This window comes from Propithecus coquereli, unplaced genomic scaffold (genome assembly GCF_000956105.1).
Source record: "Propithecus coquereli isolate 6110/MARCELLA unplaced genomic scaffold, Pcoq_1.0 Scaffold560, whole genome shotgun sequence".
Classification (NCBI taxonomy): Eukaryota; Metazoa; Chordata; class Mammalia; order Primates; family Indriidae; genus Propithecus; species Propithecus coquereli.
In genome coordinates, this window is record NW_012151508.1 from 734198 (window position 1) to 761867 (window position 27670).

At 42.7% G+C, this 27670-nt stretch overlaps 1 protein-coding gene across 1 annotated transcript in view; it reads right to left on the minus strand.

The window, feature by feature from the left end:
* ATP9B (ATPase, class II, type 9B) overlaps nt 1-27670 on the minus strand; it is a 244986-nt gene that overhangs the window by 68401 nt on the left and 148915 nt on the right. Inside the window, exon 13 of the mRNA XM_012657822.1 lies at nt 12758-12900. Coding sequence (XP_012513276.1) covers nt 12758-12900 — 143 coding nt within the window. The remainder of the gene's footprint in view (nt 1-12757; nt 12901-27670) is intronic.

Below are 27670 nucleotides of genomic sequence, written 5' to 3' on the forward strand. Positions count from 1 at the left end.
AAGTTTTTTTGTGGTCATAAGTTTTTATTTCTCTGAGATAAATGCCCAGGAGTGTGACTGTTTAGACAAGTACATGTTTAGGTTCTTAAGAAACTGCCAAACTATTTTCCAGACTCGCTCCATCTTTTCACATTCCCAGCAGCAATGTGGGAGAGGTCCTGTTTCCTGGCATCCTCGCCAGCATCTGACGTCCTTTTTCAACGGTTCTGACTGGTGTGCACCGAGATCTCACGGTGGCTCGCGGCGCTGGTCTTTCCACATCCTTCTGTTCTGTCCGCATACCCTCTTCCGTGCGACGCCTGTTCTGGGCTCTCCAGCCCGTCCCGCTGCGCCTGTGCCCAGCACCGCGGTGCTCACACTGCAGCCACTCCTGCGTTCTCCGGCCTGTTCAGTGACCTGTGTGCCTTGCCCCCCAACGCCACACATCTTCATGGCTGCAGCTTAATATCCTGACATCTGGTACTGAGTCCTCCAACTGTATTCTTCTTTGTCAAAATTGTTTTAGCTATTCTGTTCCTTTGCCTTAAAAGTAAAATCGGAAATAATGTCATCTACATCTCCAAAAAAATGTTGATAGAGATTGAATTAAAGCTGTATATCAATTTGAGAAGTGACATTTTTAGTGTGCTGAGACTTTCAGTCCATGAACAAAATAACTCTCTTGGCTATTAGATCTTAATTTCTTTCGAGAGTGTTTTGTAGTATTCGCCATGTAAGTCCCATACATTTTTTACAAGATTTACAACTAAGTGTTTCTTCTAAGGAATTATTTGCTGAGACTTTGTTTTCATTTGGTTCAAGTGTGTGCACAATTGTTCACTGACACCTTTTATGACGGATTCTTTAAGATTCCTGTCGGGTATTTCCAGCACGTGGGCCCTCTGTGCTGCCGCCTGCCTCTTTCCTGATCTGACGCGTGACTCTGGTTTAGGCCTGGGCCTCGGACCTACTGGAGTCCTCTGCTTCCCCAGCCTCCTCTGACCAGGCGAGCGAGGGCAGGTGGGGCTGCCTCCTCACCGCTGAAGTCGATTCCCAGGGAGCCTCCTGGTTGCTACCAGCCCGGCTGGGAGGGCTGGGGCACCTCGGTGACGGCTCCTGCAGTGGCCTCCTGTTGCTGGGCCTCCCCGACGCAGCCAGAGGGGAGGGCGGACTCAGGCTCCCCCGACTGCTCCCCCCCGGCCAGGGCGCCAGCGGTGACCCTCACGGCAGCCTGGTGAGGGTGGAGGTCTGAGGTCCCCTCTGGTCTCCGCTGGCAGGGCCGGGGCACAGTGTCTCCCGTGTTGTTTGGCTGGAGTCGAAGCGTAGACGTTCCCTGTCTTGCCAGGCCACGCCCCCAGCACCGGGTCCGGTGTGAGGGAGCTCACTGCAGTGTGGGTCCCCACGCCCCAGCACCTCTGCCACCTTCTGCCACCTCTCTCTGTGTTTATGTGTGTTCTGCAGAGCACGTCCACTCTACTGTTTTGGAATCGGAAGCCCTAGATTTTATTTTTAAATTTTTAATTTTTTATTTTAAAATTTCAAAAAATGTTAATGCTCATTTACCCTCATAACACCCTAGGGCTACTTAGTGTGATGTACAACCTTTCCCACTTTTCCCTGTGGTAACAGGACGTTAATGGAGACGTATGCAAATACACTATTTATAAACCAGGAAGGAATTTCTTCTCTGCACCTGATTCTTTCATTGGACAACACACAAGGACATTTTATGTTCAAACCCAGTTTTAGCGGGGCTGTGGCCATCCATAGCAAGACACCACGTTCTGTTGGGCCCTTACCCCGAAGACAGATATTCAGATGGTTTCTAACCTTTTGTTGTTACAAAAAAATGCAGCTACAAAACCCTGTTTCCATAGGGTAGATTCTTAACGATGGGATTTCAGAGTGTATGCTTTAAATTTAAACACAAGGCCACGTTAGGCTCCCACAAAGTCACAGTGACCGTCGCGCCACCGGACCTGATCATCAGCAGGGCTGTCAGCATAGCCCCAAATGACGCTTTCAGGATTTGCTTGTTATCCACTCATTCACTTGGTGATAAGCTAACTTTGATACCCGTTTCCTTGTAAAAATTGTAAAATTCTATTTTCCATAAATAACTTGCTAATGTTTATGTACTTATGAAGATTTGAGATTAAATATTGCTGTAGTAAAATATTTTGGTTTTGATAATTTTTCTTTGAAATTAGATTTGCTTTACTCCAGGCAGCAGCGGGTGGGCAGAGACGCTCTTCACTGCCCCAGGAGTCCAGGAGGAGGCGCCCCCGGCTCGAGGGTCTTCACGCGCCGCGTGGTTCTGCTCCTGTGAACACCCACAGGCCCCACGTGTGGCTGCACCGTGGAGACCCTGGGGAGATCGGACAACCCTGATGTCGCTCACAGCCCCCGTCAATCAACGCAGAATGCCTGGAGACCCCCAGGGGAGACGCGCGTGTAACAGACTCGGTGCCGCATGAGGCGAGCATTTCGCCACTTTTCCACGTAACAGGCTACGGGTTCTGTGCAACACAGCAAGGGAGGGCGGGTGGGTCTCTTTTGGAGAATTAGCAGTTGTATAAAATCCACAGTGACACTTCAGCTTTTAGACGAAACGGTGGATGGTGTTTCAGGCAGTTCACACATTTACTTTTATTTTTTCCTTCGAAATTGAATATATTATCAACTGGCTGCTTTCACTTTGTCCAGTTACTTCTAAGCTTAATTCCACGATCATCCTAACTGTATTTATGAGAACTACATTTAGTAGTGGTAGAACCAGTGCATTAATTTTACCATTTTCCACTTATTTATAAAGTAAGGGGAAAAGGAAGTGAAATACATAAATGTTGCTGTTACCATAAAGGTAACAAAGCCAACACTTTAGGCCAGTAAGTGACAAAAAGCGACACAAGGTGATACGCAGTAAGAGGGCAGCACGCGTGTCAGCTGCCGTGAGAGCGCTGAAGTCGCTCACCGGAGCAGCACACGTACGGGGGACACGGCCACAGTGTGGCACGCCTGTGCCCGCGACTGGGTAACTTACAGGCTACAAAAAGTGCTTAAAAGCAAATTATAGTGGAGAAACCAAGATCGCCTGAGCTGCATAAACATTACACACAGCAGACAACCAAGTCACTTGAAGAAACTGGCCGTGACTTACTTTTAACACACACTTTACCAAAACTACATACGTGAAATTGAGACGACGTGACAAGATTTTGTAGGGACTTGGCGCAGTGGCATACATTTGAATGCTTTACTACCTTTTCTAGACGCTGTTCTCCCCGTTACCAAGTATTTTAAAAAGCGACACTGGGAGGTGAACTGCTCAGTCAGGTAGAGCGGGAGCCCGTGGTGAGCGCCGACCACGCGGCGGTGCAGACGCCCAGCCCTGCTCCAGGCTCAGACTGGGCCTTCCCGTGCTGCGCTTCACGCCGGGGCCTTTCTGCCAGGATCATCGATATCCCCTTCCTAATTACCAAACTGGGTTAGAACTGGATATAACTACTGCGTAACAGTCAAGAATCTCATCAAGACAAAACATGAACTCCTAAGGCCTTGGTTAGCTATTTTATCCTTTATTAAACTAAAGGAAATACAACATATTTTAAAGCACAACAAAATGCTCCACACAGAGCATTGTGAGACTATGAACAGTCAAACGAAGAGGCGTTTTGACCCGGAAGGTACAAACCCCTAGATTTACAGGGATCAAAGTAAGTTCCGTGACGAGCTCAGGTCCAACGGACCTGGCGCAGCAAACCGTGAGGCTCCACGTTCATCAGCTGTCTCGCTCATGAGTAAACGTTAATGTATAAACACACACACATAATGTTAAATATAAAAATATGCATTTAACATGCACTGAATGCCATCACACTGGGGTTTGGTTTCAACATGGGAATCAGATCACAGCAGTGCCTGAGAGTAATGCGCGTGCTGCTGGAGACGCCAGGCGACATCGCTGAATGATGAATAAAGCTGTGCTGAGGAGGCTGGGAAAACGATTTAAAAGGAAGCGGGAGCAGCAGGGGAGCCTGGCTTCCGTGGACTCTGCCGGGAGCGAAAGCTGCTCTTCCGACGCTCGTCTGTCTCCCGCCTCACACAACGTCCCCTTTGCTTACACCCTCGTGGGCCAAAGGGAATGAGAAAAACTTCAGAGAAGAAAAGATTAAAGCTTCCCAGATATGAAACTTTACAGATTTCAAATTGTGCAGTTTTCTTGGAGGAAATGAAGGAACAAGATGGTTATAAGCGTAATTATGAGCCACTTCCACTTTAGTCGGCCGATGTATATTTATGATGCTTTAGTAGGGGAGCTGATTTCAAGAGAAAAATGTTGATTTTGGCTGTCCAATTGTCAAATTTCCCACCTTCCTGGTGATAACACCACTTCGACATGTGGACGCACACTGGAAACCCCTCGTGGCATGTGGGGCACCCCTCGCGCTGCGTGTGTGTGTGTGTGTGTGTGTGTGTGCACCTTTGGCTGGAATAAAACAAAAACACACAAGAAATTTCATTTCTCCATGTAAACATGAGAAACATGAAATGCCAGCAACTGAAATCCAGGAATGTATGCCCTTCTGCACCCCTTCCGGGTTCTTCTCTTTAAAGGAAACGTTGAAACACCCACAGTGGACGTGAGAGCCAGGTGGCATCACTCCTTGTCACGAGCCCAGCTGGGCGGCTCCTTGCCTCAGCCCCAGCTCCCCTCCTTCCCGCGGCGCTGCCGACACGAACACAGGCCCCGGCACTTCATTCACGAGCATGTCAGGGTCAGTCCTCAAAGAAAGCACTTTAGACAAACCGAATCCCAACAGTGCCACACCCGAGCAAAACGGCAATTCCTCCACATCGAACAGCAAGTCAGGGCTCTAATTTCCAGCCACCTCGTGTGCATCGTATTTGTTGGAATACGGATTCAGGAAGGGTCTCCTGAGTCTCTTGTACTCGAGAGCTTTGTCCCCCATCTCTTTTTTCCTCGTAATTGATTTGTTAAAGCACCTGGACCAATGGCCCTGGGTCCCTGCGATCTGCCGTTAGCTGTCCCTGGTGCGTCTCTGGGCCCTGCACCTCCCATGAGCCTCGCCGCACGGAAGTTCCACGCAGCTCACTCCTCGCACGGGCCCTGCTCTTCCATCGGGAAGCAGAACGCCTGTGATGGAAACACACACTGGCGATCGAGTCCTAGGCCCGTACATTCATCGTGGGTTGAAAGTGGTGTGTATTTGAGTCATATAGTTTATCATTTGCTTTGAGTATCTCTTTCTGGAGATTACTGGAAAAGAAAAATCTGGCATTTCCAAACGTAGTAAATCCACATGGACAACAGATGTTTTATGAAACAAAGTCACATCATTATAATCACTCCATTCACAGGCTATTTCTAGATGGAATACCTGGTGTTTTAAAGTAACTACTATTTCAATACCTTGTTTTAGTTAGCTATCCTTTTTTTAGCCTGGTGATAGTATTTCAAGTTCTAAGATCCCCAACTTCAACCGTGTAAACATACTTTGCTTCTTACCACTGTCCGGAGAAATCTTGAGAGCGATTCCACATACGCAAAAGATTCCTTGAAAATGTGGGAGACCAGTTACCACGGAAACATACAAACAGATGCTGAATATATCATTGCACTTATGGATTTAGTTAAAAGTAATTTAAAAGATAACTGAAGCCCAGGTTTGAACTACTTCTGTCTTCTTTTGGATTATGTTTATAAAACTTCGCATTTAGGTAAATACCCAAAAGCTTTTCATTCGGTTGCTTAACTGGAACCAGGGAAAATGAAATGAATTGTCTTAGTCCATTTTCTGTTGTTATAACTGAATACCTGAGACTGGGTAATTTATAAAGAAAGAAACTTCTTTCTTACAGTGCTGGAGGCTGGGAAGTCCACGCTCAGGGGCTGCAGCTGGTGAGGCCTCTTGCTGGTCCCTCCGGAGAGTCCCGAGGTGGCGCAGGGCATCGCACCGCCAGAGGGCTCCCTGAGAGCGAACTGGCTTTTGTAACAGACCCACTCTTGTGACAACTAACCCGTCCGTGATAACCCAGCTAATCCGTGAGTGGACTCATCCACTTGTGAGGGCAGGGCCCCCGTGACCCAATCACTTCATAAAGGCCCCTCATCTTCACACCGTGACACTGGGAGTAAGTTTCAGCATGAGTTTCGGTGGGACAACATTCAAGCCACACCAGGAATTTTGACTGGTTTCTGAAAACTGAGCCATTTAAAAAGACTATAATTTTAGTGCACACATTTAGGTCTACGATCCCTTTTGAGGTAGATTTTGTGTGTGATGTGAGGCAGGGGTCTCATCTCATTGGTTTCGCAGGTGGATATCCATTTGCCCACCGTCACTTGTTGAAAAGACTACTCTTTCCCCGCACAATTATCTTGGCACCCTTGTTGAAAACCAACTGATCGTGAATGTTAGGATTTTTCTGTGGCCTCTCTCTTCTATTCCACCAATCTAGGTATCTGTCCTTATGCCAGGACCACATTGCCTTGATTACTGTATGCTGCTTTGTGTTAAGTTTTGAAATTAGGAACTGTGATTCTTTAACTGTCTTCATTTTCAAGGTTGTTTTAAGCTACACTGGGTCCCCAGTGTCTCCATATGAATTTTGGGATCAATCTGCCAATTCATGAAAAGAAGGTTGTAGATCAATCTGAGAAGTACTGTTGCCATCTTAACACTATGAAGTATTTTTTTGATGCCACTGTAAATGGAATTGTTTTATTAATTCTATTTTTGATAGTTCATTGTTAGTATATAGAAATATAATTCATTCTTGTATGTTGATCTTGTGTCCTACAACCTTACTAAACTCTTCTATTAACAGACTTTTAGGTGACTCCCAGGATTTCCTACTCACAGACCCTGTCGCACACAACGGTTTCCTCCCCTCTACAGTACGGATGGACTCCTCTTGATCTTGCCTCACTGCCTTGAACCCTGAATGTTCACAGCAGTGTTACTCGTAATAGGCAAAAACTAGAAACAACCCAAAGTCCATCAACTCACGAATGGGCAAATAAGATGTGGCATTAGCCATACAATGAAATACGACTTGGCAACAGGAAGAAACAAGGTACCAATACAAGCTACAGTACGAATGAACCTGGAAGACAGTATGACAAGTGCAAGAACCTGGACGAAAAGGACCACACGCTGCACGACTCACTTACGTGCCATGTCCATGACAGGCAAGTCTCCAGAGACAGAAAGTCACCAGGGGCTGCCTGGGGCTATGGGTGGGGGAGAGGAATGATGGGGTGTGAAAAGGTTGCTTTCTGGGGTGACAAGAATGTTTTAAACTTAGATTGTGGTGAGAGTTATATAATAGTTAGGCCAAATGCTAAGAGTGCTATACCCTGACAGTTTGCCATTTGAATCAAACAAATTTGTGATAATAACCCTGTATCCTCGCAAATGTCTAAGTTGCTAACAAATCATGTTATGAGCAGTTTGGTTTTGTTATTTTGCCATTTGAATAAATGTATTCACACCTTGGGTTAAAGAAACTGGAATATTTATTCAGACATCCCTTTAGGTGAGTGGTACATATAATTTCTTCAAATATTAAGGTGAATCTTGAAAATATTTTTTAAATTTCAATATTTTTTATTCATAACTTACTACTTTGAGACTTTTAAAATCTCTTATATGAAAGTAAATAATATAGCAAGACTAAATCAGTTATTAAAAGACTCTGTCATACAAAATTATTTCTACAATTTTTGTTGTCTTAATACAACAAAAATTAAAATTCCCCCAAATTGGAAACTTTGAAAAAGGGAGGCACTGAAGCAATCGGATAGTGACGGAGCCATCCCATCAAAAAGAATCACAGTAGACAATGGTATGATCTAATTCTTTTGATAAGAAAACGTGTTTTGACAAAAGGTTCGTGATTTCTGGAAAAAAAATGCTATAGCTATTTAATAATTTTAAAAAAAAGGCTTTTTGGACTACAATGAGCAAAGCAGGCAAAGAGAAAACTAATTTCTAAGGAAAAAGTCTGCAGGCCTCATTCTCAGGGCGGCAGCAGATGTGACTCGCAGCTGAGCAGGAAAGCTGCTGCTCTCGGGCAGACGCAGGGCGTCCTGACCGCGTGTCACTGCACTGCGACCTGGCCTCGCGTTCAGCTCTACCACACCGTAAGCAGAGTGAGCAATTTTAATACATACACAGAGGGACTCTGTCTGCAGTTCACAGATACGCAGCGTACCTACAGTGACGTTTCTTGTGAAGATTCTAGTTAAGCAAAGGAATAACCACGAGTGATAAATGGTTATATCAAAACACAAACTTATGCAGATCGTGCAATGAAGGAATGGAAACAAAATTTCTCAAGTGATAAGACTGATTTACCAAACTTTAAAGTATGCTTTGGTTTTTAAAAATATTTGACATTATTTAAAGTGAAGTCCCCTGTTATATTTGCTGTAAATCAGGCTTTCTCCAACAAGCATGAGTGCCAGTACTGTGTGCATCTGTTCAACTACTGCATGTCTTAAGTATCTCAATTGGTCCAAACGTCCCCAAAATGTTAATTATAGCACTCATATCCAAGGACACACATTAGTAAGCAGCCATCCCAGTAAGGTTGTTCACGTTTGTTATTACTGAATACCGCAGTTATTATCATGCAGAAGAGACTACACTTGTCCTTTTGTTTAAACGATATGAAAAAATGTTTCTAAATCTTACCTGTGAAATCTGCAAACCTGGTATGAACTAACTAGCCCACCTGTCCTGCTTTGCTACCCTTACAAACCATGAAAACAGCACTTCTCCTTCACAACAACGCTGTCCCGTGAAACCTACATGTGACCTAAGTCGAACAACATGGTATTTTGGGTAATGGATGCTATAATTAAAATGTGAGTCCCAAAAAACCTGTTGTTTTAGTGGGTGTTTTTAGTAATGGCTTTGTTCTACATGAAGACAAAACTCCTAACAAAGGAATTAATGTATTGCTTTAATAGGCTGCACCCTAAGTTTTAAAATTTATGAGTTCTCTGCAGCATTGTTCTTTAAACAATGGCATTGTCAAATGCAACCAGTGAGAGGATTAAAGTTCTCCCAGCAGATTAAGTACAAATTATCTGTCCTCCTGTTTCAGCATCATTTGTTCATTTATCACATGACGTCTAGTATTTCTGGTCAGTGTCAATATGCTCTGCATCCTTGCAGTTAACAGATGTCTGCTCTTGTAGAATGAATTACTTTATGTTTCACGCACTGGTGGCCGCAGATGTGTCACTATAGCAACATCATTAATTTCAGATCTTACCGGAAACGTGCACTCCAATCAAACCTAATTATACCACATTGCTTTCTTGTCCACAAGAAGGAAAGTATAATGCAATTATTGGGATACTTCATTTTCTACTCTGCTGCAGCAAATGAGAGCGCTACTGCAACGCTTCTGTCAAGAGCTCACAGACGAGGCGCAAACCCAATCTGCAATCGCACGAAGGACCCCTTACAATTATGTCAGCCACGTGAGGCTCCTTAGACAATTGCACATTCTTAATCACTTTAGCTGAAACTCAGGGCACTGAGAAGATGTTTGCAAACTGCCTTCGGCTCCCACACTCTACCTGGTACTGAAAATACAAATTCTTCAAGCTTACAAGAACCACCCACTTTAGGGAACCTCTGCTATGACCGAGGCCACCGAGGTGACCGTGAGAGTCTGACCAACTTCTCATTTACAGACTGAAGGGAGAATGAAGACCAGAATTTGTATGACTAAACTAAGGGATACAAAATAGAAAGGACCTAATTATTTAAGTTCCTGGAAGAAAACCACCAAGTAGCAGTGAACACATGCACTGGTTTTGTGAGGATGCTAACGGCCTCACAAACGCAGGGGTGCGAGACCAGCTGTTTTCACACTCGACCGTGATTTCAACGTCTGTGTTTGCCTGGCTGCGTGGCCTGTAGCTGAGTCACAAACTACCATGAAGCTCTAATGCTGACAAGGTGTTTGTTTCTCAGGGGGCTAAAGGACCTGTCTCTGATTCCACATACAGGGCAGCCAGGATGCAACTTGGGGTCTCACTCCAGAGACTCCTTTCTTTCCATCTGATGACGTGAAAGACATGAACCAGGCCTGCCCAGGGATGCTGTGGTTCAGTTCCAGACCATGCAAGAAAGCCATTGTCACAATAAAGCCATTATCACAATAAAGCAAGTCATGGGAACGTTTTGGTTTCCCAGTGTCAAGGGTTATAACCCAGTTATGTTTACACAACATTGCAGTCTATTAAGTGTGGAATAGCATGTCTAAAAACACAATGTATACACCTTAATTAAAAATTACTGTATTGCTAAAAAATACTGACAATCATCTGAGCCTTCAGCAAGTCATCATCTTGTTGCTGGTGGAGGGTCTTCCTCTGGGTTGCTGGTGCTGACTGACCAGCGTGGTGGTTGCTGAGGTGGGGGCGGCCGCGGCAATTTCTTCAAATAAGACAACAGTGAAGTTTGCTGCATTGATAGACTCTTCCTTGCATGAAAGATTTCTCTGTAGCGTGTGATGCTGTTTGAGAGCATTTTACCCACAGTAGAATTTCTTTCAAAATTGGAGTCAGTCCTCAAACCCTGCTGCTGCTTTACCAACTAAGTTTATGGAACATTCTAAATCCTGTAGTCATTTCGACAGTGTTCACAGCACCTTCACCAGGAGTAGGTTCCATCTCAAGAAACCACTTTCTCTGCTCATCCATAGGAAGCAACTCCTCATCCATTCAAGTTTATCCTGAGACTGCAGCAATTCAGTCACACCTTCAGGCTCCACTCCTAACTCTAGTTCTCTTGCTGTTTCCCCCACATCTGCAGTGATTCCTCCACTGAAGGCTTGAACCCCTCAAAGTCATCCATGAGGGTTGGAATCAACTTCCTCCAAACTCCTGTGAATGTCGGCATTTTGACCTTCTCGCATGAATCAATGGTGAATCCTTTCCAGAAGGTTTTTGATTTACTTTGTCCAGATCCATTGGAGGAATCACTGTCTATGGCAGCTCTAGCCTTATGAAATGTATTTCTTAAATAGTAAGACTTGAAAGTTGAAATTGCTCTTTGATCCATGGGCTGCAGAATGGGTGCTGTGTCAGCAGCATGAAAACAATAATCTCCTTGTACGTCTCCATCAGAGCTCTGGGGTGACCAGGTGCATGGTCAAGGAGCAGTAATATTTCTAAAGGACTCTTTTTTTCTTAGCAGTAGGTCTCAACAGTGGGCTTAAAATATTCAATAAACCATACTGTAAAGAGATGAGCTGTCATCCAGGCTTTGCTGTTCCATTTCTAGAGCACAGGCAGAGTGGATTTAGCGTCATTCTTAAGGGCCCTAGGACTTTCAGAATGGTGGATGAGCACTGGCTGCAATGTGAAGTCATGGGTGCATTAGCCCCTAACGAGAGAGTCAGCCTGGCCTTGGAAGCTCTGAAGCCAGGCACTGACTTCTCCTTTCCAGCTATGACAGTCCTAGATGCATCTTCTTCCAAGATGAGGCTGTTTCATCTACACTGAAAATCTGTTGTTTACTGGAGCCCCTCTGTCAGTGATCTCAGGTAGATCTTCTGCATGACTTGCTGCAGCTGCTACGTCAGCACCTGAACTGCACCTTGCACTCTGTTACAGAGATGGCTCTTTCCTAAAACCCCATGAACCAACCTCTGCTAAAATCCTGGGTCAGGGGCCATCTGTGGGTCCTTTGTGTGAGGACTGGAGCTCCTGTGAATAGGAACTTTACTCTTCAGTCTGTTCCCCATGTATACATAAGGGGGCTACTTTGTACTTCAATCTACAACCTGCCACTTCACTGATTTCTTAGGCTTAGTAGTCACAGGATGATGTCCTCGTTGATTGTTACAACTGCAAATATTTGTTTCTTGCTTTAGTTTTTTTTTTGTTTTATATTTTATTTCTATTTCTTGTCTTACTGCAATGGCTGCAGCTTCCATAATGTTAAATAACAGTGTTGTCAGCTGATTTCTCTGTCTTCTTGCTGACTACAGTAAGAATTTTTCTAATATTTAATTGTTAAAAATGATGTTGAATTTTGTTTGAGACATATTTTCTTTATCATGTTATATAAGTATTCTTTTCTTTCTTGTTCACTAAGAATTACTCGGAATTTAAACCATAAATCGATAAATCAGGGAGGAGTTTTTACCCTCAGATATAGCTTTTATTATAGTACTAGATTCAATTTGTTTGTCTTTTTTTAATACGTTATGGATTGATATGAGTTCTCTGATTTTAAAAAAAAGGAAAAAAATGCAATAAGGACAGATAGAAATTTAGGCATAGAGCTTCAGGGTGGGATAAATAGTTTGTAGTAAAGCTCTTTAGGAGAATGTGATTATTAAATACCAAATTCATACATCTTATTGTCATTTTCTTCTAATAGCTCACAAATATTCTATAATAAACAAACATAAAATTTTTGCTCTTAACAAGCTACTAGAGAAGTGTTACAAAGGCAGTTAAAAAAACTATATGATTGTAAAAAATTTAAAATATAGAAATATATCACTTAAAGCTCCAAAAATTTAACATTTTGATAATTCTTATGATACTGTGTATACTAGAAAATGAATTTGTAAGAAATTTTCAAGAGCAGAGTTTTCCAGCTCTTAGAATTCAATATTCTAACACACATGTATACATACACACACAAACATATATAAACATACCGTGATCATTTCTGATTGAGTGATTACTCGGTCCCTTTGAAGGTGAACACAGTACCTGTTTTGTCCGTCAATAAATACACCAGGCGCCCCAGTTCCTCTGGGATGGTGCTGGTCCGCACGACTGTGCCAGGAATGTTCTCGTCCTTCATAATCATCCATCCATATGCTGCTTTGCCCATGTCCAAGTTCACACGCAAACTGCCAAATAAAACCCACTGCAGTCATTACTGTGGTTCAGACCTGCACAGCAAGTTCACTCGTGGTTTCCACGTAAATGTATTTATTTATTAATGTTATCTTTAATTTTATATGGAAATAGATAACATTGGATTTTAGACTTCAAAATCAATGACTTTGATAACATTTAAGTCAACAAACATTTTCACACCTCAGATAATGTCTGCAGGTGACAGAAAAAGGGGCAAGTTGCATTCTGTCCTTCGACACCATTCATAATGCTCGACGGAACAGAAAAGGCGACTGCCGTGCGCGCACACGCGCAGCGACAGAGCGCGCGGGGCTCCAGGAGAGGTGCCCGCACTTGAGGAACCAGGCGGGGTCTTCTGGGGAAGGAACATGTGAATGGGTGTTAGGGTTTATCCTCTTGTCTTACAACTGTTACCTGAAAGTCTCTTGTGTTTCAGTGCTAAACTAGAGAACAGAAAAACAAACAGGATATATCATGATAAACAAAAAGGTTTCTGCTACTATGCACTGAACTTTTTAGTTATTTTTAAATGTTCATAATTTAAGCCTGCATAGTAAAACTGAAATTCAAAACACATGATGGGTCATCTTATCGGGACAATTCTGCCACAGTCTCACGTGAAAGCACGGGACTGGAACACACGGCCTCCGGGTGCCTCTGAGGCCCCTACCTCTGCCAAGCAGTGACATAAGAACATGCACAGAAGCCTCACCACCTTGGGAGAGGCTCGGCTCTCTGCATACAGCAACTCAAAAACGTTCAGCTCGGCCGGGCGCGGTGGCTCACGCCTGTAATCCTAGCACTCTGGGAGGCCGAGGCTGGAGGATCGCTTGAGCTCAGGAGTTTGAGGTTGCTATGAGCTAGGCTGACGCCATGGCACTCTAGCCCGGGCAACAGAGTGAGGCTCTGTCTCAAAACAAAACCAAAACAATGTTCAGCTGTGTCTAACTTAATTCTGTCAAGAAAGCACACAGGATGTACGTAAGCTATGGAGAGAAACTGCTGACTTTCAGCCAGTCCTGACCTACTAAATGGCAGTTCATATGCTTCGACCTGTTAGTAAGTACACACTTGAAAAATAATCTTTAGGAATCACAATCAGTGAGGAAAGTCTATACGTAAATTAAATAAAATGAAATAATTTATCTGTCCATAAAGTTCACATCTTAAAGATTACACGAACTATACTCGTCAGAAAGAAAATCTTTGACCATTACATAGCCTTTTTAAACCAGCACGTCACCATCTTTTGGCTATTTATAATCCTGTTGGAATAGGGCACCGAACCCATCGCAAACAACGCCCCGAAGTGCAGAGGATGCTCCCAGAAGGACACAGCCCCTCAGAGCATCCTGCTGAGGCCGCCACTGTCTGCAGGTGGCCCCAGGGGCTTCCTACTGACAACCAGGGTAGCGAGTCTCCTCCTCCCGTCACGGGAGGAGTGCCTGACAGGCAGGAAAGGTGCAAGAAACATTTGGGACATTCCTGCAAAATGTTACCAAATAGCAATGTGTTTTGGTTGAGTGGGAGGTTTGAAGAAGGAAAAGAAAAAACATTTACATAGAATCTTCTTTGATTTGGGCTTTGGAGAAAGATTCTTTATGAATCAGAAAAATGAAGTGAAAGTCATGGGCCACTTAGCTGAAATTCAGCAAAAGCCGGGAGGGATGGAGGCAGGCAAGGTGGAGAGCCCCGAGGCACAGCGTAGGGACGGCGTGTTTGGAAGGGGGTCTGACATCCTGGTAAACTCGCACAGCTCTCATTCTTTGGCTCAGAGATCTGTACTTTGGAAAACAAGACCTTTTGTCTCTGTTGTGTTCTTTCGCATTTTGGCTGAATTATTTTGGAAAATGTCAGCCTGTCTCAGCAACTGTAATGCAAACGGATTTCTGTCCTGGGCTGGGCAGGAGTCTCTGGAGCACTTAGTTTGCCCCTGGGCTCAAGGCAGTGAAACCAAAGGAGCATCTTCAAGATGCTGTTCTCTTCGAATCATGAATGATTTACAGTGTAATAAAATAATTTCTATTATTACAGACTTGTAAGAAGTTATTATTTCATGGAATATTATGTGGCAAATAATTGCAACTGAAATATTTTAGGCTGAATACAAATACCATTTGAAGATTGTATAAAGCAGTAGCTACTCATGAAAAACAGTAGAGAGACCACGTTCAGGGTGATAAAAGTAAGTAGAGCTACTAGAGAATGCAAGTTTGCAATTTGCTAGTGAATATCCACTGAATACATTGCGACGATACTACTCCACAGGGAGCAGGGTCCACGTGCACAGTGCTTCGTGCTGTACACTGTGATCGCATGTTAATACAGCAGTTCCGAACCTTTTTAACGTTAAGTATCTCTAAGATGCTCAAACTTCAAACACTAAGTTGGCAGAGTAATTATCATCACTATATCTCATTTTCTTCTTGGTAACGTAAGTTTATAGAGTTTTGAAGCCTAGACCTCCCCAACCACGAGGCACTGTGCTGGGACATGATTTGTGGCCCTCCCACTATAGACACTGCGCATGCTATTTTGATAAGAACAGCAGAAGTAGATTATAAAGTAATAGATACCAGATATATTTTCAGCTCATTATATTGCTAATTTAGCAACTGTGAAATTGTTACCAAGAGACCTATTCCAGATAAGTGGAAAAATTATTTGTAATTTCAAATGGATAACTGAACCAGGAGGTAATTATGACATTTAGTGTCATGTAATGAGAAAAATGAAGTAAGTTATCTTAAATAAAGTGTTCAGGAATGTTATGCATAGGAATCTGTATGAATTTGCTTTGTGCTTCAGGAAGAAGGTGTGAGGTAAAGTTCAGAATATGAGATTCTCTGACTGATGGCTCCTGGTGGAACAGTCTACACCTCCTGCTACACCAATGTCTGAGGAGGTAACTTGGATTCTGAAGTGTATTTTCCTAAAATATGTAATGTGATCTCATGGGGGCCCCACCACGCTACATTTAAGCTCTAATTTGTTACAATTAAACCTGCAGCAGTGATCACGACCAGGTGGACCCAGTCCCCTCAGGGAACGAATCTACCTGAAATAATTCACATGAATTCCTCCGTAAGTGAGACTTATTTTTAGATTCTAAACTGAGCAAGAGAAAATAGAAGTCACTTTAATCAGAAGTTTTATCAGAAGTAATTAAAACCATTTCCTGTAAACTATAAGTTCTGAAAGGACACAGAGGCCATTTTATCTGAATTTCTCCCAACGTTTTAAATTCTGTGATATCTTTCAATTTTTCATGAGACACCATGGACACAGATGATGGCACCAAGACATTTTCATCCGTGGAACCCACCCAGCACCACCCATGAAGACAATACTCGAGCCTCCAGGACTAGCTCAGACCTGTCCCTGGGAGATGTCTCACCTGGACTCAGCAGACACCTTCCTATGAGCACACACGGAGGAGGTCACTCTTCCTACTTCCTCCCCTTCCCGTGCCAAACAAAACAGAAACACACACCTGTGCGCTTTCTCGGAGAGGAGGGACATCTCCATCCCAGCGAACGATGGCCCAACTCACCAACACAGGCACAGCAGGATCCCCTGGGTCCCTCTTCCTTCCACTGTCTAAACTCAAACCATCACGACCTCCAGCCAGCTCAGCCTCCTAAATTCCGCCTCGCGTAAGGAAGAGCGGGTAACTGCGTTTTACAGGTCTGATGTCAGGTATGGCTAGTGTTGGTTCCTAATTTTCAAACCTGCTAGTTCATGATCTTAGACGGATGACAGATTCAGATGTGATCTTTCTGAGGCACGGTAATGGCACATGCAGAATGCCACACGCCAGCAAGGGCACTGCAGGAGTAGCAACAACACGGAACAGAAGGGGACAGCGGCGGTGGGCAGGCAAGCGGTGAGAGGGAGGGTCACTGGTCTGAACAGCCCCAGGTTTCACAGAAAATGCAGAGCCTGAGCCCCAGCGGGAAGGGCTGGGGGAGGAGACACGCCTGCACAGCACCCAAGAGAAGCGCATTGTCGGCGAGGCCTCTCAGGCACGTCGCATATGCACATGTCATACGTGCTCCGTCGCTGGAATGAAGGCGGAGATGGACCCCAACACGTGAGTTACATTTGATTTGTATCCGACGCAACAGATATAAGGACAAACCCAACGTAGTGTCAGGTTCTAAGACATGGAAAATCTAGTAAGGTATAAAGAGGAGTTCAAATTGGCACAAGCAAAATTCTAAGTCATATTACGAAGTTTCTGAGTGACGTGGGAGGTCTGGGGATTTGGTTTAGGAAAAGTACATCGAGCACCAGCGTTTGAGATGGGCGAGCCCGAGAAAGGCAGGCGACAGCAGGTGAGCCAGAAGGCGCGTGGGACAAGGGGCTCAGGGGACTCGGGCTGCGTGTCTGCAGCTGCGAGCAGAGGGTCCTTGGGTGCAGCCGCACTCACGCCTCTGCTGAGGCTGACGCCACCCGCAGGACTGAGGACTGTGTGGCTGGAGAGGGAGGGCGTCCTCAGCACCAGACTGTGCTGGCTTCCACACGGGGAACTGGGGCGACACACGGCGGGAGACAAAGGGAGGTTCATTTCCTGAGCAACCCGAGGACACTGTTTGAAAAGCACTCTGGTTGGTCGAGAAGGAATCAAAACTGGGAACTCAAGACTGCAGAAAGGTTAGCCCAAGTGCAGTTAAACAAACACAGCACCAACCTAAAAGCAGGGCCAAAGTTACTTCTTAAAAATAAGATTCCAACAGTAAAGGGAAATAGCCATATGAAACTAGGGTTTGCACACTCAGATGAAATGAAGAAATATTAGGAAGTACAAAGGAGAAAAGAAGAAAGCAAATGAATGCTAAATTCCTCATTATGAATAAGAAAAGTTACAAGTTGTTCTTTGGTTCTTGACTTTGATAACTGAAGAAATCAAGGTATAAGCATGTATTTGATAAACTTAAAGTAAAGCAGTAATAAATTCTAAAAGTTTTATAATTTCCTAACGAGTTGAAAACATAAAACACTGAGTACAGCAACACTGCAACGCAGACGTGCACACGCACAGTACACGCACGGGTGCAGCAGTGCGGTCAGACTCCGTGTCAATATTGTGCCAGGCGGTGGTCCCCAACCTTTTTGGCACCAGGGGCTGGCTTCACGGGAGAGTTCTTCCACTGACAGGAGACGGAGCGCAGGGGGATAAACACGGCAAAGCTTCGCCTGCTTGCCAGCCGCCCTCCTGCTGCGCAGCCCCCGCCTTCCTTCGTTTCAAGGAAGACAATTTTCCACAGGACGGTCTGGGCCTGGGCGTTGGGGACCGCAGGTGAGAGGGATAAATATTCCTGTTAAAAGGCTAGCACTTCTTTTAGTATGAAAATAAAGAAGTCCCGATTTAGGTAATTTAAGAGATATATCTTAAAATAAAATGTCTCTAAAAGGCTAAGAATAAAGGAATGGCAGAAATAAGGCAAACCACCCAAATTAAGAAGGTGGAGCTGCCTCCTGCCCAGTGGACCACTGAAGAGAAAGTTCCAGGGTGTGGGCATGGTCTCAGGGCAGAGGAGACTTTACAATCACTTTCCTTTCTGTTTCCTTATTTCCCTTTGGATTTAGCTCAGAAATTCCTCCCTATCTACTGAGTCCTTTATCTCTTTTAAGAATTAAAAAAATCACCTGTGTAATTGAGCAGGTAGAGCATGAGCCTGAAGGCTCTCGCGCCATCTGTGCGATTCGGTGAGGGCCTGACCGAGGACGGAACAGAACCAGAGGGAAGCAGTGTCTGCAGGGGGAGGGAAAAGCCTGGAAGGGCACGCAGGCTCCACGTGCTGGACACCAAGGCTGGCTGCTCCGACTGGTCCCTGCGTCTGTCCGGGACCATGATAAGCTGCCCTGTCAGCTTACACTCAGTTACTTCAAAAACTGCAACTGCAGGTCTTTCGTGTAAAAAATGCCATAGCCAAATTAAAAGGCAAATGAGATAGTAAATATATTTGCATATATGAAAGAGCTACTAATTATATTAAAACCCAACACAGTTGATACAAGAGGATAAATACAACAAAAGCCAAATGAAGGGCAAGAGGGAGCAGATTCATTCACGCTGGTCACGTGTCGTTTCACATGCGACTGTGCGGCACCAGGAAACACATGTGAACGTACAGGTGGAGAGGGAGGCTGGGCCACACCACTGGCAGGGGCCAGTGCAAGAACGCACACTCACAGCTCCCCGCGTCCAGGGCCTGGGAGCACAGCCTCTACGCTACACGCAAGCTCTCCTAGATCAGGCGTGGCAGTGCTGGACAGGGGCCTGAATGCTCTTCCCCTGCTCCCCTGTGACACTGTTGGGCATGACCAGGGACACCATCGAAACAGAGAGCTGCCTGGCACACGATTCACTCAGATTCAGACTTCAGCGGGCCCTTCCCAGTCTGCACACGCATTCCCTCAGTTTGAGGATTCCCACAGACAGACGTGCGAAACCACGTTTCCACCAGGATGCAGAGTTCCACCACCACGAGGGGACGCCCTCAGCACCCACACCCTGCTGTACCCTGCTCCTGGCCACCACTGATTTATTCTGTCACCACAACTTTGTATTTAAGAATGCTATAGGAAGTAACCATACAGCAGGTAACCTTCTGAGATTAGGTTTTCACACTCAGCACAGCGCCTCCTGTGGGCTGAACGTCCGTGTCCACCCAATGCAATGCGGCTAAGGCCCATCACCCTCGGCAGCTGATGAGGCTCTGCCCTCGGGGTGGGACCAGCACTTTATGAAAGGGCTGGAGGGAATGAGCCGTGTGAGGGCACAGCGCTCGTCCCCGCCAAGGGACACAGCAAGAGACACGACCTGGCAAGCAGAGACCAGGCCCTCCCCTGACACCATATCTGTGGGCGCCTTGATCTTGGGCTTCCCGGCCCTGAGAACTGTGAGCAACACATTTCTGTTCTTTGCAAATTACCCAGTCTCAGGTATTTTGTTACAGCAGCACGAATGGACTAAGGCAATGATCAAGTCATGGCATGTATCAGTGACAAGTCATGGCATGTATCAGTGACAGATAATATTCACTGTAGAGATGCACTATAATTTCTTTATTCAGGTGACTTTTTGTTTTTAAAGCTTGCATTTCCCAAGTTTTCTATGCTATAGTTGTACTTTGTCTTTAGAAGAAAGCTTGCTGCATTTTCAAGGATAAGGTTTATCACATTTGGGACCTTAAAATTTTAGCCTTGGAAAGTAATTACCATGGAAATTAATCAGAAATTTTTATTCAAATGTGTATAGCTTCCTCTGTGTAAGAATTGCAGGAAACTTCTGTGATCTGACAGGCTGTTTTAGTTGAACGAAGCCTCCCAGTGAAAACAATAAAAAATACTGCATAAAATTTTTTTTTAATTCTTAAAATGGATAAAGGACTCACTAGATAGGGAGGAATTTCTGAGCTAAATCCAAAGGGAAATAAGGAACCTGGAAAGGAAAGTGATTATAAAGACTCCTCTGCCCCGAGACCACCTGCCCATCCCCACACATTGGAACTTTCTTTGCAATGGTTGACCTGGGCAGGGGCAAAAATAAATACTCGGAACCATCCAAAGGGAAGCAAACAAGAGACGCTCCTTCCCACAGTAAGCCGGAAGGACTACACCCTCAAACCAAGGGAAAACCATAAGTCAATGAGCCTGCACGTGGAGTCGAAGCCAAGTCCCAGTGTCCTGTATGATCCTGCGACTCTGGTTCTTGACCACGGATAAAGATGCTCCAAGACAGAGGGTCCCTGTGAGTCCACGGCAGAAGCAAGTGCATATGCCCTGGGAAAATGTACCTTCATCTTTGTTCTCAAACAATTCCCATAATTAAGTTTTCAAATACAATCACCGAAAACACCTACCATAACAACAAATACCACCACCTAGCAAAACAAGACACCACGATCAAGAGCCAGAAGACCAAAATACAAGAGAAAACAACTGACAAAGGTATCGGATATTACACATATAGATGCAGACTGTAACACAACTGGATGCATAAGAAAAATCAGAAAAATATTTGCATGGAATAGGGAACTATAAAAATGAAATAATGTGACAAAGAAATCAAATAGAATTTTTAGAACTAAAAATATCAATAATTGATTTTAAGAAATCAATTGGTTTAACAGCTGATTAGACACTGCCAAAGATAGAATTAGTGATTTGGAAGACAGTGTCAGTGGGAATGTCACAGAATGAAGCATGGAGGCAAAAAAGGTAGAAAATACAAAAGTAAGAACAGCAGAAACAAAAGACGTGATGAGGTTACCCACCAAACACTGAACTGATGTCCCCAAAAGAGAGGAGACAGAATGGGGAAAAGGCAGCATTTGAAGAGATGATGACTGATTTTCTGGAATGAATGAAAGAAACGTATCTACAGATTTGAGAAGCACAGTGAATCCTAACCATTATATAAAAAGAAAAATTATGCCTAAACATGTGATAGTAGGGTGTAGAATGCCAGCGATTAAAAGACTGAAAAGCAGCTGGAAGGGGCAGAAGGACACAATGAAGTAAAGACTTAAAAGATGACTACTAAGTAGGAACAATGGAAGCCTAAAGAACGTAAAAGAAACGTGACAACCTAGAATTCTATACCCAGTGAAATTAATTTTCAAGAAAGAAGGTCAAACGAAAATTGAGAGTTCCCAACAAAGACCAGCTCTAAACAAAATACAAAAAAGACAATTTTCTGACAGAAGGAAAATTACTCCACGTGGAAGGTTTGTGATGCAAGAAGAAATGAAGATCGAAAACACAGATAACCCAAGATGACAGAAAACATGTATCTTTGAGGTTTAAGGATAACTAGAGTTTTCTTTGGGGATTAAGACTAACTGGAATTAAAATAAGTGACCAAAAGGACGCACATCCAGGGGTCAATCAAGGTAAACACTTCACCTCAGACACGGAAAGAAACCGACTTTAGACTCCAATAAGTCAGGAATGTTTTTAGTTTCCAGTGTAACTACTAAAGAACAAAAACAGCTTATATAACCTCCAAACTACTGGAGAAAAAAAAATGGAATTATAAAAAATAATACACAAAATGGCAAGAAAGGAGAAAAATATTGGCTAGGTTAAGTGGTATTAAAACCACAAAATAAAACAGATTTAAACAAAAAATATAACAGTACAATAGCTGTATATGCACTAAATACACGGGTCAAAAATTATCAGAGCAGATAAAAATGACAAGACAGCATGCTAATACAAGATGTACGCTAATTACATGAGACATAAAATAAACATACAGAGAAGTTGAAAGTAAAAGATGGAAAAAGATATGCCAAGCAAATTAAAGACAGCTGGCACTGCTACATTAACGCAAAACAAAGTAGAATTTAATGCAAAAAGCTTTAGTAGAGATAAAGAAAGTCACTTTATAATGAGAAAATGCTTAATTCACCAGGAATAGATAACAATCTAAATTTGTATGCATCTAATACCAAAGACACAAAATATATAACACCGAAAATGGACAGAAATACAAGGAAAAACAGACAAATTCACAATATATATGAGAGATTTTAAAATCTCTTAGCAAATGTTAAAAAGGCAGGGAAAACCAGCAGCAGTACAAGGAACTGGAAACCAAGATTGACAACCTGACCTGACCACACTGTGGTCAGATGGACACTGTGACCGACCACTCGGAATCCAAGTTGTTTTGAACCAAACACGAAACATTCCTAAAAACTGACTAAATACTGGGTTAGCCTCAACACATTTCACAGATCTAAAATAAAAAAGGTACATTCTCTGAAAAAAATGCAATTAAAACTAAAAGTGAACAAAGAAATAATCAGAAATTTTTCAACTATGCTTGTAAATTAAGAAGTAACTTTGTAATAACCATGGGTCAAGGAAGAAATCACAGTGGAAATTAAAATATTCTGTATTTGACAATAACAAAAATACACATGAAAACTTTTGAGATATAACCAAACTAATACAGGAAAATTTACTGCCTCAAACACTTATATTCAAAAAGAGGGGGGAAAAAAAGCTAAAAACTAATCAATTAAGCATCTATCTCAAGATACACTTAAATAAACCAAAGAAGGCAGGAGGAAAGAAATCAGGTAAGGAAACATTAATGACATTGAAAAGTAACACAGAGCACGAAAAGCCAATGAAGACCAGAGTGGGTATTTCCGTAAGACATGGAAGTTGGCAAACCTACTGGAAGACTGGTCAAGGGAAAAAGAAAGCAGAAAGGGAAGAAATAACAGTATCAAGAATGAAAAAAATCAAATTCACAGATCCTATATATGTAAGAAATAATACGAAAACATTATAAATAAACTTTTGTGAATCAATTTGAAAATTTACATACACTTGACATATTTCTTAAAACTACAATTTTGCAAAACTGACTCAAGGAATTAAAATTTTGAATAGCCCTACAACTGTTAAAGAAATCAAATCTACTGAAAATCTTTCCACAGTGAAAAGTTCAGGCTCATATGGCCTTCCTGATATGACAATGTTCAAGGGATAAACAGTTCCAATTTTAGATAAAATATTTAAAAGAAGAAGAAAATGAGAAAAGACTCATGCGACTGGCATGATCCTGATACTGAAGTCCAAGGAGTGGTCGACTAGGCAAAACCACAAGTCAGTATCACTCACGTACACCGATGCAAAAATCTCAGAAACGCAAGCAAATGCAGCACAGCAACACACAAACAGTATCACACCATGATCGTACTGAGTTTTTGCCCTCAGTAATACAGGGTTGGTATGACATTATAAAGTCAACCAATATAATTTACCATGTTAATATATTAAGAAAATTTAAAGACAAAAAAATCATCAATAGATTCAGAAAAATATTTTTAAAAATACTTTTCAGTTAAAAATAACTTTTAGGCCGGGCGCGGTGGCTCACGCCTGTAATCCTAGCTCTCTGGGAGGCCGAGGCGGGCGGATTGTTCGAGCTCAGGAGTTCGAAACCAGCCTAAGCAAGAGCGAGACCCCGTCTCTACCAAAATTAGAAAGAAATTAATTGGACAACTAAAAATATATAGAAAAAATTAGCCGGGCATGGTGGCGCATGCCTGTAGTCCCAGCTACTCGGGAGGCTGAGGCAGGAGGATCGCTTGAGCCCAGGAGTTTGAGGTTGCTGTGAGCTAGGATGACGCCACGGCACTCTAGCCCGGGCAACACAGTGAGACTCTGTCTCAAAAAATAAATAAATAAATAAATAACTTTTAGCAAAATAGGAATAGAAAAAACTTCCGAAACATATTAAAAGGTGTCTGTAAATAACCTATAGCACATTTAAATGGCAACTTTTGAAAGTTCTGCCTTTGACAATGGGAACAAAAGCAGAGTGTCTACAATCACTACTTCTCTCCCACAGCACACTGGAGATCTCTGCTGCAGCAACTAGGAAGAAAGAAAGAAACGGCAGAAAGAATTGGAAAAAGAAACAAAGCGGTCGTTATTTACTGGTGATATCATATAGAGAGAAAATTAGATATGTTACATTAATAATCAAAATCAATAAGGTCTTTACCAAAATTGACGGATTCAATCACTTTACAGAAATAAATTTTATTTCTTTACACCAGAAAAAAGAGACAGGTAATAGCTCTTTCAAAATAATTATATACAAAAGCAGTTTTATAATATCAAGTATCTAAGAACTGCTCTAACAAACGTTGTACAAGATTTCCATGGGCAAGTTTTTAAAACATATTTTTTTAGAAAAGACTTAAATAAAATTAAGAGATATACCAGATTCACAGCCAAGAAGAGCCAAAACACTGTTTAAGAACACAAGGAGGAAGGACTATCAAATATTGACTTATTATAAAAGCCTGTTACTTAAGACTTTTGTCAGTCAGTCGCAAATAGACTAACAGTCAACAGGAACAGGCCAGGCAACCCCAACCACACACCCAGCCACACACACACACACACACAAACACACACACACCCCTGGACCACGCAGCAGTGGCATGACATCACAGGGGAAGAGGCCTTTCAGTAAAGGGTGCTGTGACAACTGGTTTGGAAAAAATTGGTATCTGAAAACCCTACTTCACACCATATTAAAAAAACAAAACACCAAACCACGCCCACTGGTCAGAGGAAAAGCAGTTAAGCTTTTAGAAGACACCGTAAGAGGACAGCTTCACTTCCTTGGAATACTAAGGGGTTTTTCTGAACAACATAAAAGGAAGGATAACCAAAAACAAAAAAGATTTATATATTTGGCTACATAAAATCAACAACTTTTTTTTTCCAAAAGTTCACCACTGGGTAAGTATAAAAAGTCAAGCTCAAGCCATAGGCTGAGAAAGCTATCAGTAAAACATAGAAATGAAAAAGAACTAGCATCTAGAACATATAAATAACTACAAACTTCCCGGAAGACCAGACAAAAGACTTAGAAAGTTCACAAAAGAGAAAAATCTAAACAGCCACTGGCGTAACTGTTTAGTCTCACTACCAATCTGGGAGATGGTAAAAGTCCAGTGAGGAACCAACTTACGCTGAGTGTTGCTGAGGATGTGAAACGCTCTCTGCGCTGATGCAGGGATGGTAAAGTGGTACGACCACATTGAAAACACTATGGCATTATCTAGTAAACGTGGCAAATGCCACCGCCACGTAACGCCACTCCTAGATACCATTTACCAGGGTGCTTATGTGCAGAACACATGTTCATGAATATCAACAGCAACACTGCTTATAACAGCAAAAAACCTGGAAACAACCCAAGTCCAACAGCAGCAGAATAGATAAACACACGCAGTGTGTCCGTGCAGGACAAGGACGAGCAGCAGGAAAACAAATGAGGGCAGCGTGGGTGAGCCTGACACACGGGATGTCAGATAGAAGGAACAAGAGATAAACAGAAAACACCCAGTGTGATTTCAGTTATACTAACTAGTAAAACAGGCAAAAGTAAGTTACAGTTGACCCTTGGACAACACTCTGAACTGCACCAATCCACTTGTATGCAGATTTGTTCAGTAAAAACAGGCAGCCCTCCAGGTCCGAGGGTTCTGCATCCACCACTGAACGTGGATTGAAAACGCAGTATTCATGGAGGCTAAATGCTGGATACAGAGGCTGACCTTTCCTACACACGGTTTGACAGGGCCAACTGCAGGGCTTCAGTATGAGAGAATTCTGGAACCAGTGCCCCACTAGGGACAATTGCATGTATTTACATACGCAACTTGAGGTCGCAAAGCTCTTAAGTGTGAAAAAGTTAACTATAAAAGAAGCATTCCATAATGTAAACATATAACAAAATATCACATTGTATCTCATAAATGTGTACAATTATTGCCAATTATAAATAAAATAAAAATTGTGAAGGGTACTGAGTCTTTGATTTAGTGCTCAGTTTGACTCTTGTTGGCATATAGGAATGCTACTGATTTCTGTACATTTATTTTGTAACCTGAGACTTTGCTGAATTTGTTTATCAATTCCAGTAGTCTCATGACGGAATCTTTGGGGTTTTCTAGATATAAGATCATATCGTCAGCAAAGAGTGATAGTTTGACCTCTTCTGCCATTTGGATGCTATTGATTTCCTTCTCCTGTCTGACTGCTCTGGCTAGGACTTTCAGCCCTATGTTGAACAGAAGCGGGGGTAGAGGGCAACCTTGTCTGGTTCCAGTTCTAAGTGGGAATGCTTTCAATTTTTCCCCATTCTGTATGATGTTGGCTGTGGGTTTGTCATGGATGGCTTTTACTGTTTTTAGGTAAGTCCTGTTGATTCCTATTTTGTTAAGCATTCTTATCATAAAAGGGTGCTGAATTTTGTCGAATGCTTTTTCTGCGTCTATTGAGAGAATCATGTGGTCTTTGTTTTTGCTTCTATTTATGTGGCGAATTACGTTCATAGATTTGCATATGTTGAACCATCCCTGCATCTCTGGGATGAAGCCCACTTGGTCATGATGGATTATTTTTTTGATAAGCACCTGAATTCAGTTTGCTAGGATTTTGTTAAGAATTTTTGCATCTATATTCATAAGGGATATTGGTCTGTAGTTTTCTTTTTTGTTGCGTCCTTTCCTGGTTTTGGTATCAGGGTGATGTTGGCTTCATAAAACATGTTGGGGAGGATTCCTTCCTTCTCGATGTTATGGAATGTTTTCTGCAGGATAGGCACCAGTTCTTCTTTGTAGGTGTGGTAAAATTCAGGTGTGAAACCATCCGGTCCAGGACTTTTCTTTTTAGGAAGGTTTTTTATTGCTGCCTCAATTTTGGTATTTGATATATTGGTCTATTTGGGAATTCTATTCCTTTCTGATTGAGCCTAGGGTGTCTGTATGTTTCTAAGACTTTGTCCATTTCCTTCACATTTTCCAGTTTATGTGAATAGATGTTTTTATAGTATTCATAGATGATGGCTTGTATTTCCGTGGTATCAGTTGCAATTTCTCCTTTTTCATTCCTGATTGAGCTTATTAGAGTCCTTTCTTTTCTGCTTCTCGTTAATGTAGCAATAGGCATGTCAATTTTACTTTTTTAAAGAACCAACTTTTTGTTTTTTTAATCATCCGTATAGTTTTATTGTTATCGATTTCATTTAGTTCTGCTCTGATTTTTGTTATTTCTTTTCTTCTGCTGGGTTTGGGGTTGGTTTGCTCATCCTTTTCCAGCTCTTTGAGATGATTCATTGGATTGTTGATTTGTGATCTTTCTGTCTTTTAGATGTAGGCATTTATAGATATGAATTTTCCTCTCAGGACTGCTTTAGCTGTGTCC